This window comes from Calonectris borealis, chromosome 16 (assembly GCF_964195595.1).
Source record: "Calonectris borealis chromosome 16, bCalBor7.hap1.2, whole genome shotgun sequence".
Lineage (NCBI taxonomy): Eukaryota > Metazoa > Chordata > Aves > Procellariiformes > Procellariidae > Calonectris > Calonectris borealis.
In genome coordinates, this window is record NC_134327.1 from 14,820,112 (window position 1) to 14,846,663 (window position 26,552).

The window sequence follows — 26,552 nt, forward strand, 5'->3', positions numbered from 1 at the left end:
GATTCTGCATCACGGCTCAGGGCCCGCGATTACATCATGTCGGTCCTGCGGGGATGGCAGCGGGGCCACGTGGTTGCTCTGGAGTCGCTGAGACGTTTTCCTGAGCGCAGGCTGGGAGGAAACCGCAGGGATGAGACAGAAAACAAACCAGCCCCAAGACAGTTGGGCTCTGGCCACCGAGCCGGCTGGGTAGGCTCGCATGGCTGTAGCGGGCTCGGGTGGCTGCGTAGGGCTCGCCGGCAGCGTGGAGCATTGCCCTGAGCTGCATTGGCAGCAGCGACAGGCTCCGGGACGTGCTGTGCTTCAGCTGCAGAGCCCAAATACGACAGCGCCAGGCAACCTGCATGGAGCACCCCCCATCCTGCTGTCTCCTCGCTCAGCCGGGTGGGCTCCCCCAAAACGCTGTGCCCAGCCAGTCGCGAGCCCCCAGATGTTCGCTGCCTGCCAGCACACCTTAACCCTGCGCTGAAAGCAGCCCTGCCCGCCCAGGGCTTCGCTGACATGCCCCAGTCTCAGCCCTCAGCATCGCTCACGCTCTGCGGTTTGTTTTGCTATGGCAGAGAGCGGCGTTAATCATTAATTCATGTCGCAAACAGATTCAAAGCCTCTTCTCTCCTTCACTACCTCTAACTCTGCTTTGTCAACTATCCCTTCCTGAGCCATGGCTTGGGTAAACATGCAGCCAGGTCTGGTGGCACTCCAGCGTGCCGCGCAGCCCCCACTTGGGGTTTATTTACCCCGAGGTGAAATGAGAAAAGGCAAATGCACGTGTGGTCACTTCCCATTCACACCGCTGAAAAACGGTGGCGTGCACCCTGTCCGAGGCTCAGCCCGTGCTGGGCTCTGCAGCGTGCCCTGTGCCGGGGCTCGGCAGCCTGCGGTGGAGGGCAGTGATCTGTGGGAGCCCCCAGCCCATGCTGGGAGCTTGCACGGTCTCTGCGACGGCCCAGGCAGATTTGGAGATGAGAAGCCCATCAGGGTTCCATGCTCGCTTTGGGGAGTCAGGTGTCACCAGCGGCTGGAGGGCGACACATGAAAAACATCCCCGCATGCTTGTCCTGCTCTTACACCCTTCCCTTTGCACCCAGTTTGGCCCTGGTTGGAGACAGAATTTGAGGTTAGAGGGATCTTTGCCTCATGCATTTAACCGTGGGGCTGCAGAAGACAGTGTGGTGCAGCCCCCCTGGAAGGCAGCAGACCCCCGCTCTGGCAGCCTTCCTCCTGCACGGCACTGGAAACTTATGACCCAGTGCTTTTTGTGCGATTTCTGCTCTGTCAGGGCAGTGGTAGCTCCGCACCTTTCTCAACAGACCCAGGCCATGAACCTACCCGAATATATCTGACGCAGTCAGGCACATGATGGGTGCAATGGTAAACAAGCCAGGGCAGAGCTGGATTTAATGCATGCTAATCTGCAGCTACAAGGAGGGGAAACCCATCTTTAAGCTGTTCCACACACACACCTTCCCAAAAGCAGCTTTTAAACCACAGGCCATTAGTTTTGATCTCCACGTGCAAGATGGAGGGCACCATTCTGACAAATTGGTTCGTTTTTGGCCAAAGTAGTGCCATGTCACTTCTCCAGGGTTCCTAGGTGGCTGTTCTTCCTTCTCTGTCCATCAAAACCACCATCACAAATGAGGATATTGGAACAAATTCCTGGCCCATGAGTCAGGAAAAGTCACCCATTGCATGGGCTGGGAACATCACCTGCATTGCAGTGCACGACAGCTCCTTACCCGTCACTTTCTAGGTCACCAAGGCAGATGATCTGACGTTACCCTCTGAAGACCATCTGGCAAGCCCTGCAAGGTGGCAGGCGTACCACCAAGCACCAAGGTTGTCACCCCTGTGCCCGTCTGATGTTCGCCTCAAAAGACGTGCCAAAGATTTAGTGGGGAACGAATTTACCAGCAGTGGCAACACAGTACTGTGCGCAGCAAGACCCACGTAAAGACACGAAGAGCGTCTTCTGCTGGGGACAACCTGAGAATACCGGGGCCTCTGTCATTTGGAGGAAAGCGAGGATTCCCAAAAGCCTGCGTTGCGTTTTGACATCTGACGGGCACCCAACGGCAGCTGCAGACCGTGCACGTCTCCCGCGCTCACTCGTGCCGTGTGCTCAGGCCGGGCAGTGAAGCAGAGAAGACACCACCCGAGAGACAGACCATCCTCCAGGCCACACTAGTAGTGTATTTATTGGAGTATCTCACATGCAGGAACCAAAGTAGAGATGATTTCTGGAGCAAGTTAAACAATGGCAGATTAATACAGTTGTATCGTCCTTAACGTAAACACTTTCTACGTGAATACAGCAACATTTTAGTGTTGGGTTTCTTTGCTTTTTGTATATTTTGTTTCTCTTTACATAGTCAATCTCTTTAAACAGTTATGTCCCCCTTCTCCCCCTACCCCATTCCCAAACAAAAAAATATCCAATATCTTCAGTAAATAAATATTATCCACTTTTATCTGGAAAGCCTACAGCTGTAATATACAGAGAAGCTATTACACAGGTTACATTTGTAGGGTTAACGATAGCTCATAATAACATGTACAGAATGAGGAGCTTGTACTCATAAAAACACAGAGCAGGGTGGGAAGTTTGGCGTAGGTTTGCCATGGGCTAAAGAGAACCTGCACCGGAGCTCGGTGCGGCTCCAAAGCCAGTCAGCTCTCGGTGAAACGCAACCTTGCCTCTCTCCTGGATGGAGGAGCAACCTGCTGCCAGCGCCTGGGGCACGGTGTTGGGAGGCTGGGGCTGGCAGCCTGGGGACGGAGCACGCAGGCGCAGCCCGCTCCGGAGGCTGCGGTTTGGGAGGGATGAGTGGAAGGTGCTGTGTGGGCACCAGCAACGCCTCTGGGCGCCTGGCAAGGGGATTTCTGCCTCCTCTCCTCTGCTGGAGGTCAAGGGCGGGTGGGGGCCCCCAGCAGCTGAAGGGTTACCTCCAAGAAGGCTATAAATCCACTCACTGATTGCCTGCTTCATTATTTCCATAAAAATAACTGTCCTGAGCTGTTTTTTTCCAGGGTAGGCTCCACAAGCCTTGTGGTTAGCATTTAGAAGGTAAACAATGACTGAGCTGGATGAGGGTGGCCTGGGGATGGAGATAGCACAAGCAGTTCCCACTCCACAGGACTCCCAGCAGCCGCAAGACACCCGACAACTCATCGTATGAAAAAGACTGTTGAAAATGCTGCTGTGTTTGCTCTCCTGGTCTGCATGTCCTGTCCTCATGGGTGAAAGCAGGAGAGCATTGAATAGAGCGGAACAGGAACAGGCTGCGTTGGCCGGGGTGCTGGGGCACCGTGCGCCCAGCTCCTGCGGCAGCTTACGGAGGGGGACCATCACCCTTGCCCTGGGTCTGAAACCACCACCCGGATCTGTTCTTCCACCACTGGAGGGAAACATCTCGCCACCACAGCCAGCTCTGCCGAGTCCTCCATTTAAAAGTGGAAACAGCCAATATATCCCACAAAAAAAAGCCAAACGAAGTCAAACGAATGGAAACCCCCACTAAAATCCTTCTTCAGCTTGGAGGTGTAAAAACAGCCCCGGAAATGGCAGAGCTGATTTGATCAGCACATTTCAGAGACAGGGGCTGTGATAATTGGAAGGGGAAAGGTATGTTGGAAGCTACATGAGGGTCCTGGTAAGGACCAGTCTCTGCATTTACGCTGTTCCCTTTAAGAGACACTGTGCTACGTTTTTATGAGCAATTCTCCTATGAGCCTTACCTACATACTAAACACCCTAAATGTCTGTACAGCACATTGTTATCTATTACACCTGCCAAAGATGCAGCTGAAATCTACACATAACAATTAAAAAACCTGAAAGGATATATTTAAATAGAAACCATTCATTTCTTACATCTCAGCACATGAAGGGTTAACAGAAGAGGTTAAAAAACACACCGGAAAGAAAATGTATTGACAAAATAAATATTTTAACCTAGAATAGGGTATGATTAGAACTTACAAAGGACCCCAATAATAATTTAGTGTCATTGAGTGTCAAGCTGTGATTCCTAATAAGCCTAGAAAGCGTTGGGATGTTATTTTTTATGGAAAGCGGATCAGGCTGCAGCTCCATCTCTCTTCTCACAAGCGTTGGAGCTACGCAAGTCCTCTGCCCACTTGCACAGAGGAAGCACTTAGAGTGAAAGCGAAGGAAGAATAAATTGAGAGGTCGGTCTTCTGAAGTGAAAAACCCCTTCCCTTTCCCTCAAACAGTTTCCACCACTCAGGTTTTCTGCAGACCACAAGAGCATGGGGAAGATGAGAGATCCTGATACAGGACATTAGGGAAGCTCTAGCGTAGCTCTTACATTTGTTAAAGAAGGTTTGGGCTAAACCACCCATTCTGCCACACGCTCTGTCCCCTTCAGTGCTTCCAGCCCATGTGTGCTCAGCCCACCAGAGCCAGGTCTGGTGGATTTGGGCTCCAAATTAACTCACGGCAGGGCTGTACTTTTACCAGACCCATCAAGGGTCCCACCAAAAGGACGTTTAGCCATTGTCGCAGGCTGAGCACACACCTCCCAAGGAAGGCATCTCCTGAACGCTGCCCTACTTTCAGCAAAGCCACTGCTTGTGCCGACGGCACCTGCCACCCCCTGCAAACAGTGCCCTTGCTTTCCAGCGGATAACGCGGGGCGTCAGTGGGACCACGGAGTGCCTGAGGTTGCAAGCACAGAAGAGAGTCCCTTGAGTTGTACCAACACACGTTCCTTATCTCCCCAGCCTTCTTGTTTCATCTCTTTTCCTCCACGGTCGGAGGGAGCAGTCACTGACAGCTCTGCAAGATCTTCCAGAAAGGGACCAGATTCTCTCTAGAGCAACAACTTGGAAGTCCCAGGGCAGATTTAGCATGACAGAAAGAAGAAGCGTTAACACCCACACACACACACTCTTTGCTTAGGGGTGGGGGAAGAAGGGCCAGCAAATCCGCAGCAGTGGGACTCTGCAGGGGGGCTCGGTGACAGCACTGGTGATATCCTTGCCACTCAGCATCATTTGACAATGTCCCCATGCTTGAGCAATGCGATTATCTCCTCCGGCTTGGCAGGGAAGCTGGATTAACATGCTTAGAATCACCTGATGGGGCCATTTACAGGGTCAATGTGTTTCAAGGATTTAGAAGAGAAAATACACACTTAAAACACCCACGGAGCTTTTTGCATTGACAGGAATACCAACAATTCATTCTGTGCTGGCAAGACTGCTCAGGCAATCACCAGACACTGTCTGAAATCAAATCAGCGTCACAACAGAAGTTTCCTCAGGTTTCTGGGAGCTGGTGGCCACATCTGACGTGTCGTAGAAAGGCAGGGTCTGGCAGGAGCTGGCAGAGGGTGTCTGGCAGCCAGTATCTGGGCATTGGGCTCACCTTGTGTTAAACAGCAAGGGCACGGGCGAGAGCAGCAGTGCATACATGCAACCAAGGCAGACTGTCTTGGCACTTTCCATTAGCCACAGAGAAGATGAAATGGAGAGAAACCCTCTGCAGACCCACATAGAAGGGCTTCAACTGGGGAGAGGGCCAGCAAGTGGGGAAAAGAGGCAGCTTGATCCCCAAACTATCTCCATCCTTACACTTGCAAGCCATGCTGCTTTCTGCACAGCGCAGAGCTGACAGGGAGCAGCGGGGGGTGGCAGGGCAGCCTTGCCTGGGCCCAGCTACATACGGAGGGATCCTGGAAGAGGATGCAGGCAGGGCAGGACAGAGGAGAGGATGAGCAGGGACAGCACAGAGTGACATCTGACCTGGGACGGCCTGGAAATCCTGCACCAAACAACACTTCCCTCTGAAGATTAATGTGACCGCTCTCAAAGACCATCGGTGCTGCAATCGGGCCATTTGGTAAAAGGTTTTATGTGTCAGAACGTACCAAAGCGTGGCATACCCTAGAGAGTATGTTACAAGCTGAAATAACTATGCCCAGATAAAAGCTTCTATCACTTTCACATCAGCTGTTTATAGCACAGCTTCTTGGTCTAGAACAACTTCTGAGAGAGCTCGACACACATCAGCATCCCGGGAAGCTCAGACACGCCAAGTCAAAACAAAGTGGCTGGTTGCCTAAGACAACGAGCGCCCCGAGGAAGAGGGGCTGGAGCGCTGCTGCCTGCATGGGTGTTCATCTGATAAAGTGCCTCTCTGTCAGGACAGGAGATTCTCCCTGCCACGCAGCATTCAGCTCTCTCTTTGATCCTGCCATCTTGCACCGCTGGCTTACTACCAAGGAACATGCTGGGGGATGCAGCGATGGCTGGAGCTGCCTGCTCCAGCTCCGCTTGTCAGCCCAGCAAGGCAGGCACACATGCTGGAATCCCTTCTGGCAGCTCCAGCAAGAGCAGCGCTCTCGGCCATGCCTCTGGCAAGCAAGGGAATATGCTTGTTTGCACAGACAGGAGGGAGACTGCAGCTCCGTAGGAGCTGGGAGTTAATAAAGGGGCAGATGTATCAAAGGACCCTCCAAAAATTACAAATAGCACGGCCACAATCATCCAACACTTTCTCAGGCCCAAACCTAGAAGGAAATGAGGAGTTTCACCTCCAGCACAGGCAGGCATGGCTAATCCCTCCATGGTAACCATCTCCCTCAGCATTTTCGTACAAGCCTCTGTGAGGTTTGCCTCTTTTTCTCATACCTACCACCAAGAACCAGCATGTCTATCCTACCAGGCATGGCAGGGAAACCAGGAACCTCAGTTCACACCCAGTCCATGAGCAAGTCCCATCCATCTGCATGGATGTTATTTACAACAGCTGAGACAAATGTAGAGCTCTACAGTCACTGAAGAAGGAATCTAAGGTAAAGAAAAAATAACCTAGCTATTTTAAAAGGCAAACACACTAGAAAAAATCCTCATGTGAGAATGCTCTCCCAAAGAGCAAAATGCTTTATGCGCTAACATTACAGCATCCATTTAGCTCAGCGTTTTTCATTCTCCTCAACTGCCAGAGCTACTGGACATGGCCAACAGACTGCTTTCAAATTAGAGCAAGCCCAGATAAAACACAAGGAAAAAAATACCCTGTGAGGTTTAGAATATGAAACGCCGCACAAAGTGGGGAAAAACGACTACCATATGGTACCAGGAGATGTGTGAGTGGGAGAGTAAAGGATTTTAACTTGTGAAGCACATGTTGAAAGGGGAACAGTTGTTCCTTGCTGCCGAATCTGACACGAAAGCCAATACATTAACATTTTATCTAAAAATAAAGACACACTCCTCCTGAACATTCCAGCTCAGTCAATTACATGCTGATCGACAGAGCAGTCTACTTGGCAGGACCTGCCTACAGAAGAGGATGATCCCTACATAAATTGAAGGGCAAGGCTGCTCTCTCCCCTCTGGGCTTTTGTTTCAACACAGTGTGACGTACTCATGCATTCTAAAGGGGTTTTCAGCATCAAGACCTGGTTTTGTGCAGCTGGGATAGGAAGGAGGGGATTAAGCGAGTGCTGGAGAATTGTGGTCTGGCAGGAATAGTGTTGGATTTAAATAGAAAGAGTCAGCTTGTGGGGGTGGATTGTTTGGGGACGGGGGGAAGGAGAAGCAATCTATGAAATCGGGGGAAAGGGGATTGTTGTTAGCCAAGGACTGTGGGAGGACGAAGTGGCCGTACAGCGACATTCGCCTGCAGAGCACGGGGGTGGGAGGGCGGCTCAGAGGAATCTTCACAGTGCAAAGAGGGCATCCTCCGAGCGCTCTTGCTTTTTCCTGCTGGAAGGATTTGTCGGAGGGGTGGGGGCTTCCAAGGGAGGGGATGGCAGATTGGGAACCATCTCCGCCGCTTTGGCTCGCTCTTCTAAAAATTTGTCAAACTCTGCAATGCAAAAAAAAGAAGGAAGACAGGTAAGAACTGGAGCTGTATGTTTAGCCCCGGGACAGAGGTTAGCAGGGTCTGAAATTCCAGCGCCTGGTGTCCGGTCGGGCTGTCTTCGCAGGCACACATCCTTGTGCAGCCTGACTTCCTCAGGAAAGGGTACAGACGTCCTTTGAGACACCCTAGCTCAGGCAGCAGAGGGAATCAAACCCACGCTAAGCCACCGGCCGTGACAGAAGCAGGGAAACATCATTCCAAAGGTCTGAGCAGCTCGGGGACGCATTCCTACTGGCACAAATACAGCGCACAGCCAAGGAAGATGGCAGGAAAGCACCTACAGCCGGGAGGCTCCTCACACCATAAATAATAACTTCTTGCTCTGAAATGCTCTCCTCCCGCCGTTCCGAGTGCAGAAGCATTTGCTGGGGAACATCAGGCTGGGAGAAGTCAGCATCTCAGCAGGGATCGAAGCAGATAATTCAGTCTGTGCACTAACCTGGGAACAGCTCATAGCCACAGGCATCTCTGCTTACCTTCACTGGTCACTCCTTCTTCCAGTTCGTCTCCTTTCTGCAATTGGAACAAAAAGGCATGTCAACACACAGGCAGTGCTTCACCTTCACTATTACCCTCTACATACATTTAATGCAACTGGACAGTTTCCACCATTCGTTTCCACATACTAACTATTTGAGCAGGGCGACCTAGGGAAATCGCACGGCTCCCACGTCGGGAGGCCAATGGTGACTGCGCTGCAGAGCAAGAGGACGAGCACTAGAGGTGCTTCTGAAGATTGCTGGTGGATAGCTAAACTTTCCCCGTTGGACCTGAATGGCAGTCCAGCGCTGTTTACACTTCAGACAGTAGGCCTGGTCGAAAACCTGAGCTGTGTGAGTCACCCAAACACTGTACAAGATGCCATCTTTTGTCACGCAGTCCTTTAAAAAATCAGGACTGTGGTTTGCATTGTGTCTTCAAATAAAATGTACTTTTAGCTGACAAAGGACACATGCTGCAAAATAGTTTGGGGCAAACGTTCCTCCTGTGGGAATTAATTTTAGATTTCATACAAAAATAGAGCAGCTTTCCTGGCGTCCACGCTGTACAAAGACAAGACTAGGGTGGGCTGGATGAAGGATACTAATGGGCCGTTAGCGTCTGTCCATGAGATACTGGGATGGGATGCCAAGGGGTCAGTGCATTTCTACCAGCTGTGTGCATTTCAACATGTGAATTTTCAACAGTTCTTTAATGAGGAGATTAAATGAAGTCCAAGGATGTGGCATCCTTGTCAATCTATCAGGATGCTAAAAATGGACGAAAACACTACCTGAAAACCTCATGTTGTACCTGCTTTGAAAAAGAAAAGTATTTGTCCATGCCCTGGCTTCTCCACCAGGAGAGTGGGAACATACTGATTGGCCTCACAAAGGTGTTTAATGCCTGAGAATTAAATGCCACCTAGCATTTACTAGCTTTCTACTGCACAGACGTTTCCAAAGGTACACACAGCAGCCACCGCTTCACATGCAGAGATACTGTTTGTTCCAAAGTACCCCAAAAAGGGTAAGGAAATAAATAACGATTAGCTAAACTAATCTGTAACTTCCTCAGCTGGGAAGCAGAGAACTGAAATGAACCATTAACAAAAAAAGGAGGCGGGGAACCCAGAGTAAAAACCAAAAATCCAGTCCAAACTTTGTCAGAGGGCATCTCTATGCTGCAACCACACACGGTCAGGATAGGGACCCGGGTACCGGGAGAAGGGCAGCCGGTACAGTCACGGCCACAGCGCGTGTGATCCCGCGCTTGTTCAGGCATTTACACGGCACTTCTCTGCTTTGCTCTTTTTGACTAAGGCTATCTAGGGGATGAGAGATGTACAGAGCTACCTCGATATCTCTCCATAAGATCTTCTCTCCCGCTAAATTAATTTAAATGGCAAAGACAAAAGTTTATTGTTTAAGCAGAGCGGACATGCTACATTTACTGTATTTCTTTAACAAAATGAGGCCAGTTTGTAATTAAATTTGAAAATGACTGCCTGTACTGAGGCCCGAAAACCTGTGACATTTCAAAGACAGCCAGACAGTCTGCCAAACTCAAACACTGAAACCCAGAATCTGTTTAAGCATTTCAGGCGGCTTTGGAGAGCAGGAGCATTTTCTTCCTTTCAGTAGAGTCAGCTCCTCTGGTGCCGGAGCAGAGGGCTGACATGCCAGAGCGTGCCTGCAGCACTGCTGCCAGAGCCGGGGAGCGAAGCCTGAACCCTGCAGCTCCCAGCTAGGAGCTGAGCAGGCAACAGCAAGGGGCTGGGGGAGACCTTAAGGAGTAGGGAGTTACCTAGGACAATATCTGAAGTTGGAAGAATGGAAGGAGACAATCCTTAGGGATATGGTGACCACAAGGAAACAGTTCAGTTCACTAAAACCATGTTTAAAAGAAGAGTCTGAAATGCAACCCATTCCCCAAAATGCACTTGGTTAATTTGAGTCAGATGCTTACATTAAAAAAAAAAGACCGGAATAAATGCGTACTAGCTGTACCACTGCTTAAACCAAATGTGTATTGGTACAGCAAAACAAACTCCAGAATGAAGGAAAAGCTACTTTTAGTTCTGTCTTTTGTTTGTTTGTTTAATAATTACCAGACAATAATCATTTAGGAGAAACTGAAAGTTATAAACATTGAAGAGAGACTGTTATAAATTTTTATTATTGTTATTATGAAACATGTCAAGATTGCTTGCCAATTTAACCAAGACATCTCGATTTGAAAGGGATCTAAGCCCTGATCCAGCATCTCTTAAAAGCATGCCTCAACGTAAGCACATACCTAGATCCTGTCAAAACTAATGCAGCCTTAAACACGTGCTTTAAGTCCAGTGGAGAACACAGGTAAACTTCAGCACGTGTTTAAATGCTTTCCTATATGGGGACCAGAAACACACGATTTCTGGAATGCATGCTATTCTGTGACGTTAACATGGAGAAGCAAAAATAAAACAACTCAGAAAAAAACGTTTTGATTGAATTGCTGAACACGACCCCATCTCCTCTCCTTATCTTAGGGAGATAAGCCGTACAATTTGCAAGTTTCACTGCCTCCCGTTACGAGAAGTACCAGTAACTCAGCAATGCATTGAATGTTATCCATACAAGTGCTATTGCCCATGTGAAAAATGAAAATATAAAGAGTCTCACCAAGTCGGTACTGAGCCACTCCTCAATGTCATCCATGACAGAGGACTGTGCAACAGGGATCTAGGGAGTGCAGCGAGAGAACAGCAAGGCAGGCAAAAACCAAAACACATCCACAATCATGGCCACAGAGCGATGGAAAACGCCAGAAATAAGATTAAAAACAAAACAAAAACAAAGATGTAAGATGTGCTGGAAAAAAAAGGCAACAAAATATAAATGGCATTTCAAATAAAGAAACACTTGGAAAGGAAATTATGAACAACAAGGCTAAAAAAAAAACAAGAGAAAGATTATGGGGAATGACGTGACTTGATGCCAGCTTAAGACGGGTAACTTCTCGACCACATATTAAAACCATCAAGATGGACTGATGATTCTAATCTTGATCGTGAAAAGCTTTTAAGGGTAGAATACTGGATATCAGTTAGGTTTTGAAACGTTAAATTTACACCTTTTATTTTTTAAAATGGGTATTAGCCACAGCGAAGGGTTAGCAAAAAGAGGGGCTCAAAGTCTTCAGGCAACACTCCTATGAAAACATTTGATTTTCTCCGCAGGTGGAGGCAGTCAGAGCCCGGGGTACACAGCCATGTTTCCTTCCAGATCCTCCTCCCACCACACCACCGAGCCTTGGCAAGCCTCGGCACACCAGTTTAAAGAAAAACGGTCCCGACTCTCCGGCCCCTCTCTTCTGCCAAAGGTGACCCTCTTGCAGTGGAGGCAGCAGAACCCAACGTGTGCCAGTGCAAAGTGCGGACTCTCAAAGGTGAAGGTGAGGAGGAGGATGGGGCAGCAGCTCCCGGCACAGGCAGAGGAGGAGAGCACTGTATGCGCTCCTCTCGGCTCTGGCTCCAGCACCGGCAATACCTTGCAGTGCTGCAGCAAGGCTCACCGGAGCCTGCCTGTCGGGCCTCCACGGATGGTTTAACAAAAAGGCAGGAAAGGTTTACCTCTCCTCCTGCGATAAACCCACTCGCGTTATGCTGTGTGATTGCGACAGGCAGCGCAGACGCAGCGCGCCAAGTGCTGAAGTGCAGCTATTTCACAAAGCGCTACAGGCAACTGGGTCAGTGAAGGGAAATTACTGTGTATTAGGTGTAGAATTTCCTGACTTAACTACACTGCTTAACTACAACAGAGGGCTGCAAAAGTAAACAGGAAAACACCACAATAGATCTCGTAAGGACAACCTGAAAAACACTTTGAAAGCCATGTCAGACATGCAGGTTCCAGGGCAGAGCACAGCAGCCGAGCAGCGGGGCTGGCAGACAAGAGCCTCGCTGGAGAGGCTCTCCTAGGAAGAAAAGGTGTTGGGGGTTGTCCCCGGCTTTGCCTGAAACCTCTTATGGGAAGGAGAGCTGAAAGAGGCTCTGCAGATTAATTTGCTGGGAGATGGAGTTTTATCAGGGACTTCTAGCGGAAGAAGACAGGTAGACGCTGAATTACAGAGGCAGCAGCACAGGCTGATGTTGTTTAGCGGAGCTCCTCAAGAATTTTGTCTTCTAATCAAGTGGCCCTTTGCACTGAGGAGGTCAGTTAAGCCCTTGCTTGAGGTGAGGTCTGCTAAGGTGGGCTAGTTGTGTCAAACGACTGGAAATCCAGGGCTCAATCCAAAGCATCTCCCACCAAGAGAGGCATCGGGAAGGTGGTTTGGATCCAACTCTGCAGGTTGCTGGACAAGTGCACGTGACAGATCCAAGAAGGGTCAGAGGTGCAAGTTGTCATTTTGCTTTCAGCTAATACATGAAGATCCCAAACAGAAAATAAGTTCCTGCAGTTTCCTTTGGAATGGGCCAGATTAAGGATAATTGCCCCTTTTTAATTTGCAATGGAGAGCTGAATCATGCACGTGCAACACTAATGCAGTGTGCTGAAGCTGCTGCGAGCTGGCCCAGATGGCCATTACCAAGAGGAGGGCTCTGTAGACATCTTCCAACATGTTCCTTCCCAAGGACAAGTTGCAGCTTGTAGAACTGGCTTGTTAGTTTAACAGCTATGGAAAATACTTCTCTTCAGAGATACAAAGCAATGAATTTATTCAGCCTACAGCAACCTAAAACCTACTGCAGAAGTTTCACTGCTGTCTCTCTCCTGTATTGCTTAACACTGCACACAGTAAGTAATGCCTTGGAAGGTGTAGTCTTCAGAGCTGTTGGCTAGTTTGCAGCTCAGAAAGGTACTTACGTTTCTTTAAGGATGAGAAAATCTATATGGAGAGGAGGAAGAAAACAGCAAAGTTTTTTTGGTTTTCTGTGAATAAAATAACAGCAGCTGTTCTAAAAAGTGTGGTGGTACTGCAGTCCCTATATTAGGAGGAACAGCAATTCAAATCTTGGTTATCCTGAAAACACAACAGATGACTGAGCAAGTAATGGATTCCTGAAAATCGCAGGACTCTTGAGTTTGCAGGAGTCCTCAAAGAACAGTTCAGCGGTACAGGAGTCTATGCTGCTGTGTTTTGGAAGATTTTAAAAAAAAAAAAGAAAAAAAAAGAAAAAGAAGAAAAAAAAAGAAAAAAAAAGAAAAAAAAAAGAAAAGAAAAGAAAAGAAAAGAAAAGAAAAGAAAAAAAGGAATTCTACTGTCAGACAGACCTACTTTATATAACAAAGAAACAAAAACCTCAGAAGTGCAAGAACACTTCTCGCAGGTCATATATAAGAAGCAGAGAGAGCTGTTAGATAAACATTTGAGCATGTCAGCCATTTGCTATTCAGCACTGACCTTTTAAAAAGCTTCCCCATCTTCCAGCACGCTTACAGAAAAGCCAAGGGTTGGTATGTATTGCTCCTTCCATGCTCAAACTTCCAATTTACCTTCCTCAGACTCTGAGCCCCATTTTCCCCATAAAACATGGGTTAAATGTATCAGGTTTAATTTGTTCAAGAATAAAGAGGGGGGAACTCTCAAGAGTAACTGGAAGTTTTAAAATATTTTAACTATAACGTTGTACCATTTATATTTCATTTGAAACTGACCACACACAGAAATTCATTTTTTACCAGTCAGTTGTGTGTTTGGCAAGTCTCCCCCTTCAGAAGCCCTAAACTGAAAAAATGCGTAGGGGAGTTTTGTTAAATCTAATCCCCTAAAACACAACAGAAGCAATGTAAAAATAAATTAGCTAGTTTACACATTAAAAAAGACAACAGTCTCTGGGAACAAACAGCAGTGGCAGCCGCAGACTACATGGAAATGACTCCAGAATGGGATACCGTCTTGTTAATACTTTGATTATGCAAACATATATGGTCTAGTGAGGCTCTCAGTCTTGGCAAGACAGCTCCCTAGATAGTCAGTGTTGGCTGCAAGAGCTGTTTTTATAATGATATTGTGATTTCTTTTTTAAAAGTCTATACTCAAAGTAAATGGAAATTAAGTCACAAGATATTTTTGAGTACTTCAAGTAACTGGCTTTAATTAAAAGTTGGGCTCATTGTTCAAATTCCTTTTTTATTTAGTCTTTGGAAAATCCTACAAATGGGATCATCTCAACAGTCCTGAAAGGGAAATAGAAAAGGAGGGCTGGGAGAACAAAAGCAAGCGTTCAATCCCACAAATCCCACAGGAACCTGGAATTCAAGTTCATACTTATCTAAGTTAGATTGTGTTGGTGTTCTCACTAGCAATCAAAAGCCAGAGAGTATTGCCAATATATTTCCTCAGAAGTCATAAAATCCAATATTCTACCCTTAAAAAGACAGTTTGAGGTTATTATTATCACATTTTATTTCTATTAAAAAATGATCCCACTGGAAAAGAAGCAGGTATGAAATGACAATTCAGGTCTCTAGGTGAGCTCATTAATGTTCTTAAAATGTTTAACAAGGTTCATGCTAATTGCTGCTAGACTACTGTCTTGTAGTAACTTAGTTAATTCCACTTCTTTCTAGATGTTTAACAAAGCTGACACCAGTACTTGGTTACCTGCTATTCATTTCCCCCGTTAGTTAGCAATAGTAAAGAAACGTCTGTCATTCCTATGGCAGCAGAACTAGAGCACTAAGATGCACGCTAGCAGTCTACTCCAGCTTACCACTACAGTCTTACCATCTATTTAAAGCTGTTGTGATCTTGAAATAGCTGCCTGGCCTCAATATTAGAACATGTTTGACTTTACATGGTAAGGATTGAATTAGCTACTTGATTACTTGTAGCTGTGTTTATACATCGCGTAGATGGGGAAGGCAAGAGCTCAGGTGCAGTATGGTCCCCAACACAGCCTGTTGTGCCCGTACAACAACCAGCCAGTCTGGATCTGATAGGCATGTCCAGACAGCGAAAGCCTTCGTTCACATGGGGTATCACATTGTCCCTGTAGAGTGCTCCGTAAAATGCCATGGCTGGACAGGTAATGAAACCCACGTGGTCTTCAGAACAAGGGAACACGCCTGCTTGCCTTCAAAAGGGAGAGGGGTCCCACTACACAGAAGAAATGAGATCTTCACACGTCTATTTCTCAGTTTGTCCACAACTCAAGCACTTTAGTCTCCAAGAAGATGATGTATTTCAACAGTCTCATGTTATCCAAGTCACTTCCACATCTTAGATCCTCTCTCTCCATTGAAGGCATACATAGTGGCATCCCACTTTGTTACCAATTAACAACATCTCAGCGAAGGTTTCATTTAATCTTTACTCACATATCTTTACTACAGAGAGGAATCTCCTCTCTAGCCAGGCATGCTGCTGGTGGTCAGGATGCAATGCTCAAAGCTGTTCATATCACTTTCTGTGAATTCTGGTTCAGTTTCATTCTTCCCCTGCCACTGTCCCAAATAATGTCTGTCCTGACATGGTGGCTTAAGCAACACCTGCTTCTCACTTTCATAAGAAATATCCATTTGGCATGTGAGTGGGGTGATAAGATTATTCTAACAAATGAATATATTCATGCAAATCTCAATAGCTACCCAATCTCATGAGAAGGGAACTGGAATTACCCGCACTAAAACATGGTGGCCTTATGCTAAAGTCTGTGCCTAAGAGCTGCTGATACAGACCCCTATATGACACCTGCATGGCCCAACTTCCAAGAACCGAGACCTTACACTGCGGATCTGGTACTGGAACAGCTCAGCTAACATCCCTAAGTCATGTTTAAACCAGGAACATTTTCTGCAGATATTATTTTGTCTATGTTAGTTTTGTAGGCATAGCTGGAATGGATAAAGGTGTGGTTTGTGTCTCCACGGTCCTGGCATCACCTTGCCAGCAGAACTGAGCTGTAGATTAAGCTGAAACACAAACAATGCTGCCAAATTCACTGGGAGAGTACACACACGGAGCCCTGAACAAGCCTCCCTCTGCAAAGGTGTGTTGGTGAACCGGGATGCACAGAAATAGAGTGGGAAGAACTCAACCCTAAACTTAAATGTATCACAGTTTGGAAAGAACAACGTCACGTCATGAGGGATGCGAGTACCACTCTGGCAGGTGTAGAATACCCTTTCAGTAGTCTTAGTGTTGTACAGGCACAGGTAATGGCAATGTCAGCTCACCCCTCTTTCCCCCCTCATCTCAAAAGTACAAAAAGTTACCAAAGAACATCAAGTTCATACCTGGGATGCTAATTATTCCACTGGTATTGCAAAATGCTACAAAGTCGTATTAATAAATACAGTTAAGAACTACAGCCAGTTAAGAGAGAAACGGAGTTAATGATTAGTTTAGTTTTATTTTAGGTATTTCTCTCTCATATTTAGCATACAAACAAGGTGACAGGCTTGTAAGAGCAGTGACTGGCTGGACAGCCAGATCCCTTCCCTCCCCAAATCCGTATGCCTCCATGAATGCTGCAGTATCCTTTTTCCAGACTGAATAACCACAAGCCAATGAACGAATATTGTGTTTGTTTTTTTAATAAAGCAGTGGTGTGAGTGGTGTGAACAGCAGGGGTGCCGATTTCATGCTTCCCTGCTCTTGTAAACAGTGGAAAGGCAAAGAAGAGGAACTAACTCAATCACTGGATTATTCATTATGGATGAACATCTAACAGGGGCATAGTACATCTCTGGCTGCAACAGAGCCACCAAACAGCAAGAGCCTCTGTGAACCACAGTCAACAGTATCAGAGGCAAAGCAAGCGCTGCTCACTTTATGGCTTTTCACTCTCATGTTACGAGCTGTGGGTCTCTGACGAGCACTGAAGTGAAACTCTGGTGCCCAAGGACAAGTACCTACAGCTGGGCTTACCCACGTGTGCTAGCAGGCACAGAACTACTTCTGGGTGCTTGCACCGACAGGCAGATACGACCGTATATATGCACGTATCCAATTACTGTGCATGCACCAGCCATGCAAACTTCTGACAAATTCACAAGCTGGCCCTCAGAAATAATCTGGATTAGCCCTAAATCTAGAAGAATAAATGCAAAGTGTTTCACAGAGTTGGTGCACTCTGATATTGCACACTCTGGATTTTCTCAACCTTAAACTCTCTGGGATGTTTCTCTTTGTAAGCACTGAGTGGCTTCGTCCGGGACATTCAAGGCTCTCCCCGGAGTGAGGCGTTCCCATTCCATGGGCCTCCCGAGGCACAGCCCCACACGCTGCACTGCACACACACCCCAGCCCAGAGGGAATTCTGCACTGCACCTTTCTGAACTCAGCTGCAGTCAGGACTGTCTCAGAAGGACTTTGAACAGTTAGGTCACATTATTGGTACTAATCTCAAACACTTAAAGTGATGGATTACGTCGTCCAAAAATACAAAATTGGTCTTAGAACTCGGCTTTAAGGCATAGCTGAGGCTATTTTTTACCTACCTCTGACTTCTGCGCTTAAAGCAGGCTTTTGAACTTCTCTCGGCAAGCATGTTGATGAAGGACAACTTCAAACAAGGTCAAAATGTGCAAAGATTCAGTGATCTTCAGAAGCTTGATTTTATCAGAGCACTGGCATCACTAGACACGGGAATTAAATCCTTAAAGCCAGAAACACTGTCGTACCTTTTGGAGTCTGAATCTTAATGCCAGTGTAATTCCCTGATTGGGGTGGAAGATGTCAATCTGGGTAGCAGTTCTCCCATTCCCTTCCTTTCATACAGAACTATCCCTACATTACTCAGTTCAACTAGGTATGATCCTACAAGCTCCGTATGTTTATTCCAGACCATGAAGTTCAGCACTACCAGAAGAGGCTGCTTTAAAGATACGTAGAAAGTGTCCTCTTTTTGAACAAGATCCATGAGACTTGTGTTTATCCCTCGAAAAGTGGATACTGCATAAATAAATCAAGACAGTATAAGGAACTAATTGGATCCCCAGGCCTCTTCTGAAGGTGATGTGGGATCCTACAAATGATTCAGTTGGTTACAGGCCTTTATGCTGTATAAATTGGTGCAAATCTTTCCCTTTGCCCCAGGTAATGATGTAAATGGGAAAAAAACTCCTTGTACTGTCTGATTTCAAGTGGTTCAGTAGGGCAGGACAAGAGGTGAATGGAGGATGGTTATTCTAGGTAAAGGGACTGGGGTGGGCAGTAGGAATCGCTTCATTGGTGAAGTCCTCACCATTCCTTGTGTAATTAGCCACTTGTCTATGGGCTCCATGTCTGAGTTCCCACCTTTACCTCTCCTCTGTGTTGAGAACAGAAAGGTCCATAAAGAGAGAAACCACAGCAACAACCCGTGATAAAGTAATATAACAGCAGCAAGTTAAAAACTTCACATACACATATACATACACACAGAGTTGCCTATGGTAGCTTCTGGCAGCAGCTGCATCCCCCTCTGCTGCCTGTCAGCTCTGTCCGTGGAGGGACAGACCTCACCCCGACCTCTGCACTTCCTACCGACAGTTCACAGAATTTTAGCACTTCCTCCACGCTGATATTAAAAAAAAAAATCATTGACTAGTAATGAGGCTGATGTTTGTCGTCTTCTTAGAAGAAGAAAAAGTGTAGGCTATACAACCTACTAAAATCAGTCAGACTTTACTGAAAACACTAGTATTACGCACTGTGGAGTCTCCCGTGTTTATGAAGCTGTGAGTTGCAGCACACCCTATTTATGTCCTTGATCTCAGCAGACAGACTCTGCCCCAAACTCTAACAGTACGGCAGCTCTAATGATGGCGTTGAGCAGGAGGGTAAGTAATGGCAGTTTGCTGCAGTGTTCTGGCAGTCTTTCAAACTGCCCATCTCTAAGAATGGCAGAGGTTAAAAGGACCGCTGATGCATCCAGTTCCCTCTGTGCAGGCTGCAGGCTGCATGGCACAGCAATGCAAAGACTCTCAAGATGGCTTCTTGCCTTTCAGCATCTCATCCCTGAGCCAGGGCCCCCATGCAGAGTCATCTCTAGCTCTGGAGGGGCTTGCTCGGGACCAGCAGAGCGCAGCGGCTCCAGCCCACTGGCCCTGCCAGAACTGGGCTAGCTCAGCAGAGAGCCACTGGTGTGTTTATGTACTTCCATCCAGATACCCGAATACGTGGGTATACGTATCCTGTTCCCATTACCACAGATAATGGAGAATCAGATGTAATCTTTTATGTCTCATTTCAGTACTTGTGCTGCAAAAAAAAAGAGGGAAATCACTCCAACTTCATCTACTATCTGTGTAACACTAGAGAATTATTTCTTGGACACCTCTCCTCCCAGTTGTGATCACGCAACAACTCTGTGGCAACAAAAGCAATTCCCAACATGGAAAAGCAATATTAAGAAAACAGTGTATTTTTAGCTCGTCTTGTTTCCAGCTGCTAAATCATATTAAAAGACAGCTAATGCCACGTGACCAGCCATCTCTCTACAGACTGTTCTGAGAATGACTACATTAGAAACGTCGGATGTGCTGAATTTTACCACTGGACAACTGTGCTGGAACAAGATGTGTGTGAAGAATGCGTTGCGAAGCTTTTGGCTCCTCCCTAGAGCTGTTCTTAAATTAGCTCTCTATCCAAATTAACGTGTGTCTTTCATTTACTGAGCACTGCCAGTTTTTTCCTACACATGCTGGGGCTGGTAACTTTAGGAGAGTTTAATTTTTATTTCCTTTAAGAAGAGACACCCACAAGCCTCACAACACTTGATAAAAAGTAGTGTTTACCAATTACCGAAAGACTGCATTTCAAAACAAGCTATTCTGATTACACGATACAGTCATCAGGACCTTTGAAAAGAGGCTGAAAGTCTCAACAACATCTCAGAGCCCAAAGTTCCACAACCCATAAAGCGTTTGCCCAAAAAAACTTTGACCGTCAGATTAGCTTAGACACAGCCCTTTGAACTGACAACACTTGGGGCAGAGCAGCAGCTACGCTGGTGTGAATGACACGTTGCATCGGTGCCTCAAGCAGAACTGGCTGAGAACAAAAGTGTTAATAAATAAGGACATGACCCCGTGGCCACCAGGGGAATACAGCCCCCGTGACCAGTAGCTAAATGCAAGCCCCTTGCGTTTGGTTAGCCAGGAACAAAGAGCAGAATCTCAAATCCTTTCCCAGGTCCTGCCAATAACACAGCTCAGTGATACTGGGGGCTTGGGTTGTCACACTGCCTTCAGGAGTTCCTCTCTCACCCCCCTTAATATACTTCTGTCCCTGCCTCCCCGTGCTTCCCCCTTTTCTCTCAGTACTGCTGCATGGGTTTTTGTGGGGCCGAGCTTGAAACCGGGGTTATAAATAACCCTTTTTGCAGGAGGACAGGGACGGGAACAAGCAGACAGATTTGTGGGGCGGGGGGATGCTCCATAAGAACTCGTTGCTGAAGCCCTGCTACCACTGAACTATGGCCCAGGCAGGCAGGCAGCTGTGATCTGACCCCAGCTGGCTCCGAACGCAAATTCTCCCTGGCTCAGAGCACAAGCTGCCAGGCATGCCAGCTGCCACGAGCACTCCCATTTCAACTTATGAAAGAGCCAGGGCGGGATCAGCCAAGGCATGGGGAGGCAATTGTCCTTGGAGGGAGGTGTGTGCATGCTGCACTGGCTCTCCCATGCTACACTGGCTCTGCCATGCTCCCTAGTGGTCAGCACAGACCAAAATTAGACTGGGAAAAGGCTCTGAACTTGCTCCGTCATCTAAAAACTTGCACACAGCTGAGTACAAAAGAGCAGGACAGTTTTAAAAAGCAGGGTGGTAGAAAGGGGTCGAGGGACGATCTGAAAGCTCTTTTCACTTCTGCCTTCACCAAGGTATGCAGACAAAGCTGGCCAAGCTCACTCTCTCAAACACATTTCTACCATCAGCTGCTGTGAGGTGACAGCACAAGGGCCTCTTCTGCCCACACAAGATAGCAGGAGCCTGCCCTGGGACAGACAATGCAGACTGCATGCAAGGGCAGTTATGGCAAGGCATGTGAAGCATTAAAAGTCTACATAATTTCTCTCCCTGTAACTTGCTCGTGTATCCATGCTCTTAAAGAAAAGTCTAATAGATTAAGATGGCAAGAACTTTCATAAGCAAAACCGAACCAAACAAATGCACACCAGTGTTCACAGGATGTTCCGTACTTATTCTTTTCAGCAGTGATTCCAGTCAAAGAGCTAGACCCCCCAGGCAAGCTGCAAGAACACAGGAGAATTTACACACCATGATTTTAAGCTGGTGTGCTAAGTAGCAGCTCTTTAGAGATCATTACTGAGCAAGTACTTGCTCCTAGATATCAATTTCAAAATAGCCAGTACTAGCATGTCGCTGGAATACAGAATGAGAAGTCTTGGTCAAAGCAGCTGCCTACAGCTTGGATTTCTCACACGGCTTCAGATAACAAAACGCAGAGCAACGACCTACCCCTCCTGTGTTCTGTTTTCGAACATCCAGAGCAGACGCTAGTCCTTTGACAGCCTGTGGATCCTCATACGTCACACTGAAAGAAAGGAACAAACCACACAACTAGAAGGAATTCCAGCAGTCACCCATGCAGAATGCACTTGCTGCTCTGATATAGTTCCTTGGAAATCAGAAAGCACATTCTTTTTCGTAACAAGATTTCAGGTGTACTAAGGGTATTCCAAGAAGAGGAGTGTGCTCTGTATAAAGACCATCCATCAGTTTCAGTAAGCATGTTGAAGCAAAAAGAATAAGACTGGCATTATGAAAGGTAGGCAAATAGGTTTCGAGGCACCATAAGCATGTCCAAGAACTAGCAGGGGACTATGAAAAGAGGCCTGATTACAGATTGCGTTTTGCAAAGCTTTGAAGATGACATTTGGAAGCCTGAACCTGATGCGTGCATGGGGGAAGGCACAGGGAGACTTGAAGACAGATGAAACGTAACTAAGCAACGACAGTGAAACATGCAAAGAAATGCACTATTTACAGAGGTTGGATTTTTAAAAAGCTGCTTAAATTGCTCTGCAAAAGGGACATGTAGCAGTCAGGCGACAGAGGTAATAGCATCATTTCTCAGAGCACAGTGGCGAATCATGAGCTGAAGCAGATGCCAACACCTGCCCATAAATCAGCCCCTGGGAGGAGCCGCGTGTCTGAGCAGGAGGAGCACTTTCCTTTCCAGCGTGCTGGCTTCTCCCAAGCTCTGAGCACAGCACCCAGAGGCTCTCTCCTACACACCATGGCAAGTCACACTCACATCTTTACTGCTGCTCCATTTATATAGCGTACAATCGAAGGAAGATATAGCAGTCCTCCCTTGTGACATCATGGACTGATACGTGCTCCTTTGTTCCATTAGCTTGCAGGAGGAGATAGAGGTGCAGTGTGGGAAGACTAGTTTCGTGCTTCATTTAGCACCAGAGACAGAGGGACCTCCATTAGATCTCTCTGCAATGCAACCCCTTTCTGACTATACATTAGGGTTCTCAGCCTGAAATCTCCAGTGGTATACATGCCTCTACAGTAGAGCACGTCCTCTCAACCTTGATACTACAACTGAGGCAGTACTAATAGCTATACTGATGACTGCAAATAAAAGATGCCAGTAAATTTGATGGCTCAAGTTTTCCAGAGTTAGTAAGTTTCTGATAATCTGCTAAGGTCTGAGCTAAACTATTTAACAACATTTCTTAGTTTGAGACAAGGTATTGATGATGTTCTGACTGCTGGTAACCACTACATCCTCTAGAATCTGAAACCCGAAGAAGGCAAGAAATAATATATGAAAGAAAAATACCTGAGTGTGTCTTTTACTGAATCTCACTTGACAGGGATCAAAGGATTCCTTAATAATTGCACAGATTTATTTTATATTAAAATAATTGGACCTGTTAAACACCCTTGAAAGTGCCAGATTTGCAGCTCTAGAGATGCAAGCCCTGTGCATATAAACAAATTAGGGATAGCACGGCAGCCAGGGAAGCTACACTGCATTGACAGCCTGCGAGAGTCTGACTGCTGGGCCAAAGGGAGAGTTTAACTGGATGGTAATTCTGTTTCCAAACCCTTGATGACAGTAATTCAGTCACCAAAGTATATCCATGACCTTCAGGTGAAGGACCCTTATGCTCCTGTATCTCAAGCACTGGCCGGTGGATGGGATGACAAGCCTTTATGAGAGGAAGCATCTGCAGAAGTAAAGGCAAGTTCATTTCCAAGTTTCCAGTGAGCTCATTAACTAAGACAGTCAAATAACATTACTCAGCCAGTCTGCTCTGCCCAGCAGCAGGAACTTCTCCACTTGCTCATACTAATAATGACCAACAGGATAGGGCTTAGATTAAAAGCACAAAAACATACACCAAAACTACTTTTTTAGTCTGGAATGAAGTCAAGAAGTTTCAGATTTATGCCCTTAGAAAAGAGCAATGCCATGACTCAAACAGAACTAAAGACAAACTCCAACATACTTCTTTCGCTGCTCAGCCAAGGAACTGCCTCTTGTCTGTGCAAACATGTCGAAGTCATCACGAGGATTACAGTGTTGTAGAGAGCTGAGTGTGCCACTGACGCTGTTTGTACCCAAGTCTGCAACCAGAGGCAAAAAAAGCAAACCAATGAAGTAGCAAAACATATGCAAGCACCACTGCCATGACTGTGTAGGTTACAGAGGAAGTCATTAACAATACAGGACAGCTACAGAGATCATCTAGTTAACCATTGTAGCACTGAGCACAATTCTGTCCAGAAGAGGCTGGAGGCTGCTAACCATGCATTTCTTAAAGGACAAATGTGGAGATTGTCTTATTCCTCCTGGAAGCACCACACTGTAAGTATTCCTCATCGAAAAGCCAGCATTTGGGAACTGGTGTGCACCTGCTGCCAATCTCATCCTGAGATATTTACTATTCACTAACATGGTCGAAGATTTGGGGCGTGGACACTCGTCTTCTCCACAATGTTGTCTCTCAGCTATTGACCGTAAAATCAATAGTTTCAGATCAAGTGATATGATATTGGTGCAGTGCTGAAAGAGGTGGAGAACCTTCAGTCAAACCAAGTGATCATATCAAGCAATCTTTGGTTTGATTTAATGTAAAACACCTAACAGTTTCATAAAACCTTTCATCCAAAGATTTCAAATATCATTTGTAGAAGGGAAATCAAGAACATTCACCAGACTGATTTCATGGAGAGCTATACCTATGCAGAAATAAAAGTAGTACTACAAGTTTTACCATGAACAAGAACCTGCATCCTTTCCTTCACTCTTCCCTTTGGTTACCAAATCCCTCCCTTTGTGCCAGGCTGGTTCCCAGTTACAGATCGCTACAGTGCGGGGGAATGGGAAAGCCTTCCTAATCCTGTAAGCCATGTACCCAAGCCTTCTGAAGGCTACATGGCAACATTAATCAGGTAGTGGAGAGCCAAAGGGAGCAGAAACTCCCTGACCCACAAGTGAAAGAGGAAAACAGCTCCTCGTAAAACCCAACAGCTCACTGCGATAAGAGCTTGTACTAGGTGTTCAGATCGGTCACAGAGACCTCAGCAACCGCTCAGACTTGCTCCCACACTCACACACTTGGATTGCCTAGCAGCCCCCACATGGCTATTCAAGACTCACAGACTGGTCAGGCTTGAAAAAGTCCATGCATTGCAGCCTCGTGTTCATCAGCACTATTTAGATCAGGTACTCACCAAGCCCTGCAAGCTGTGAAGAAAGCGAAGACGCGGGTGCTGAGTTTCCAACCATTGGGCTCACTACAGCTGGAGAGCCAGGACCCAAATCTATTAAGTTATCTTCTGTCACCTCATTCAGTACCTGTTGGGACACAAAAACCACAGCAAGTTACACATGCCAAATATTTCTTCTTGCAGTTCAACATTAAACACCAAAAAATAATGGGTGCTTCCTAAAAAGATCTCTCTTGCACACTGCCAAATGGACCAGTCTCTTGGATACTACGGTGATGAGTGCAGAATAAAAAGGGTCAGCCACCAAAAAAACCTCAAGTTTGACTGCTCAGCACAGCAGGGAACTCTCCTGGAGGTGATCTGCACCTCTTCAGATTTAGCTAATGTGTCTACATTCTCCACCTCTTTTAGCACTGGATCAACATCAGATTTAAGTCAAACTGAGTTTGCTAACATCTTCCACATTAGGTATAAACTGTTTTCAGAAACAAACCTCATTTGTTGTGACCAAAGTTACAATGCAGAGCCTGTGCTGAAGTTTGCATCACACTGCAGCAGAAGTGGCACTCAAACAGGCAAAGCCAATAGTGGAAATTGTTAGAAGAAAGCAAAATAGAAAATGTAATAGTGCCACGTATGAATTCATCATGAACTCAGATCTTGAACACTATAAAACAACTATAAAATAGTTTTCATTGAAAGAATAATTAGAAATGTAACTCTTCAGCTTGGAAAGGAGCTGCTGAAAAAGGAGATGAGAGAGGTTCCTAAAATTATGAGTGGCATGAAGAAAATGAATCTGAATAGTGGTATTGTAAGACACAGTGAAGAAAATTTAGGTGGATCAAATAAAAATAATTGACTTGTTCAAACATAAACAAAATATTTATTATATACACATACCCACATAAATATGTAAAAATGTCTAGCGGAACTGTGGAACTCGCTGCTTAAGGATATTGCGAATGCCTAAAGTCTGCATGGACTCAAAAGCAACCGAAAAAGTTAATAGAGGAAAGAAAATCCATCAAGGATTGTAAACACAGAGATGTTTTAGTATTCCGGAGCTAAAAGTTGCCACTTGAGGTTTGCCAAATTCTTACGCTCTTTTCCTGGTATCCACTATTAGCCACTACAGGCAGGACACAGGGCTGGACAGATAAAAAGTCTGATACTAATAATGTCAGTACTAGTATGGTGTGTCTGCTGATACAATAAATGGAGTTAGGTACTTACTCCATTGCTGGCATTTTGTGTTGAACGTCCTGATCTATATCGTTCAAATCTGTTTAGAAAAAAAAAAAACAAAAAATGAACATGGACTATCAAAGCCACCAATAAACAATGAAAAACACAAGTTTATAACAAAGCCATGACACGCTTGCTACTGAACTTAGTTTTCGTTGGTTCAAGAAGGAACCCTGGAAGCCTTAACTCCAAGCTAGGACAAAGGGAGGATAGTTACAGAAGTTGCATTCTTGGCAAATGTGGATATTAAGTTGACTAATCTGATCTTGCAGCACACACATGCCTGAAAAACACT

At 46.3% G+C, this 26,552-nt stretch overlaps 1 protein-coding gene across 11 annotated transcripts in view; it reads right to left on the reverse strand.

The window, feature by feature from the left end:
• Positions 1-3,819: 3,819 nt before the first annotated feature.
• The window catches only part of TOM1L2 (target of myb1 like 2 membrane trafficking protein), a 56,941-nt gene continuing 34,208 nt past the window's right edge, over positions 3,820-26,552 (reverse strand). For 5 of the 11 annotated variants that reach the window (XM_075165439.1, XM_075165433.1, XM_075165437.1 and 2 more), the window contains 7 exons: positions 26,246-26,294; positions 25,013-25,136; positions 23,785-23,902; positions 21,773-21,848; positions 11,044-11,103; positions 8,374-8,410; positions 3,820-7,840 (listed from right to left, as the gene is read on the reverse strand). In XM_075165439.1, coding sequence (XP_075021540.1) covers positions 7,692-7,840; positions 8,374-8,410; positions 11,044-11,103; positions 21,773-21,848; positions 23,785-23,902; positions 25,013-25,136; positions 26,246-26,294 — 613 coding nt within the window. In that variant the 3' untranslated portion in view covers positions 3,820-7,691. Of the gene's footprint in view, positions 7,841-8,373; positions 8,411-11,043; positions 11,104-14,805; positions 19,553-20,655; positions 21,544-21,772; positions 21,849-23,784; positions 23,903-25,012; positions 25,137-26,245; positions 26,295-26,552 lie in introns of those variants that run through there. The other 6 variants (XM_075165440.1, XM_075165435.1, XM_075165434.1 and 3 more) reach the window with 4 other exon arrangements.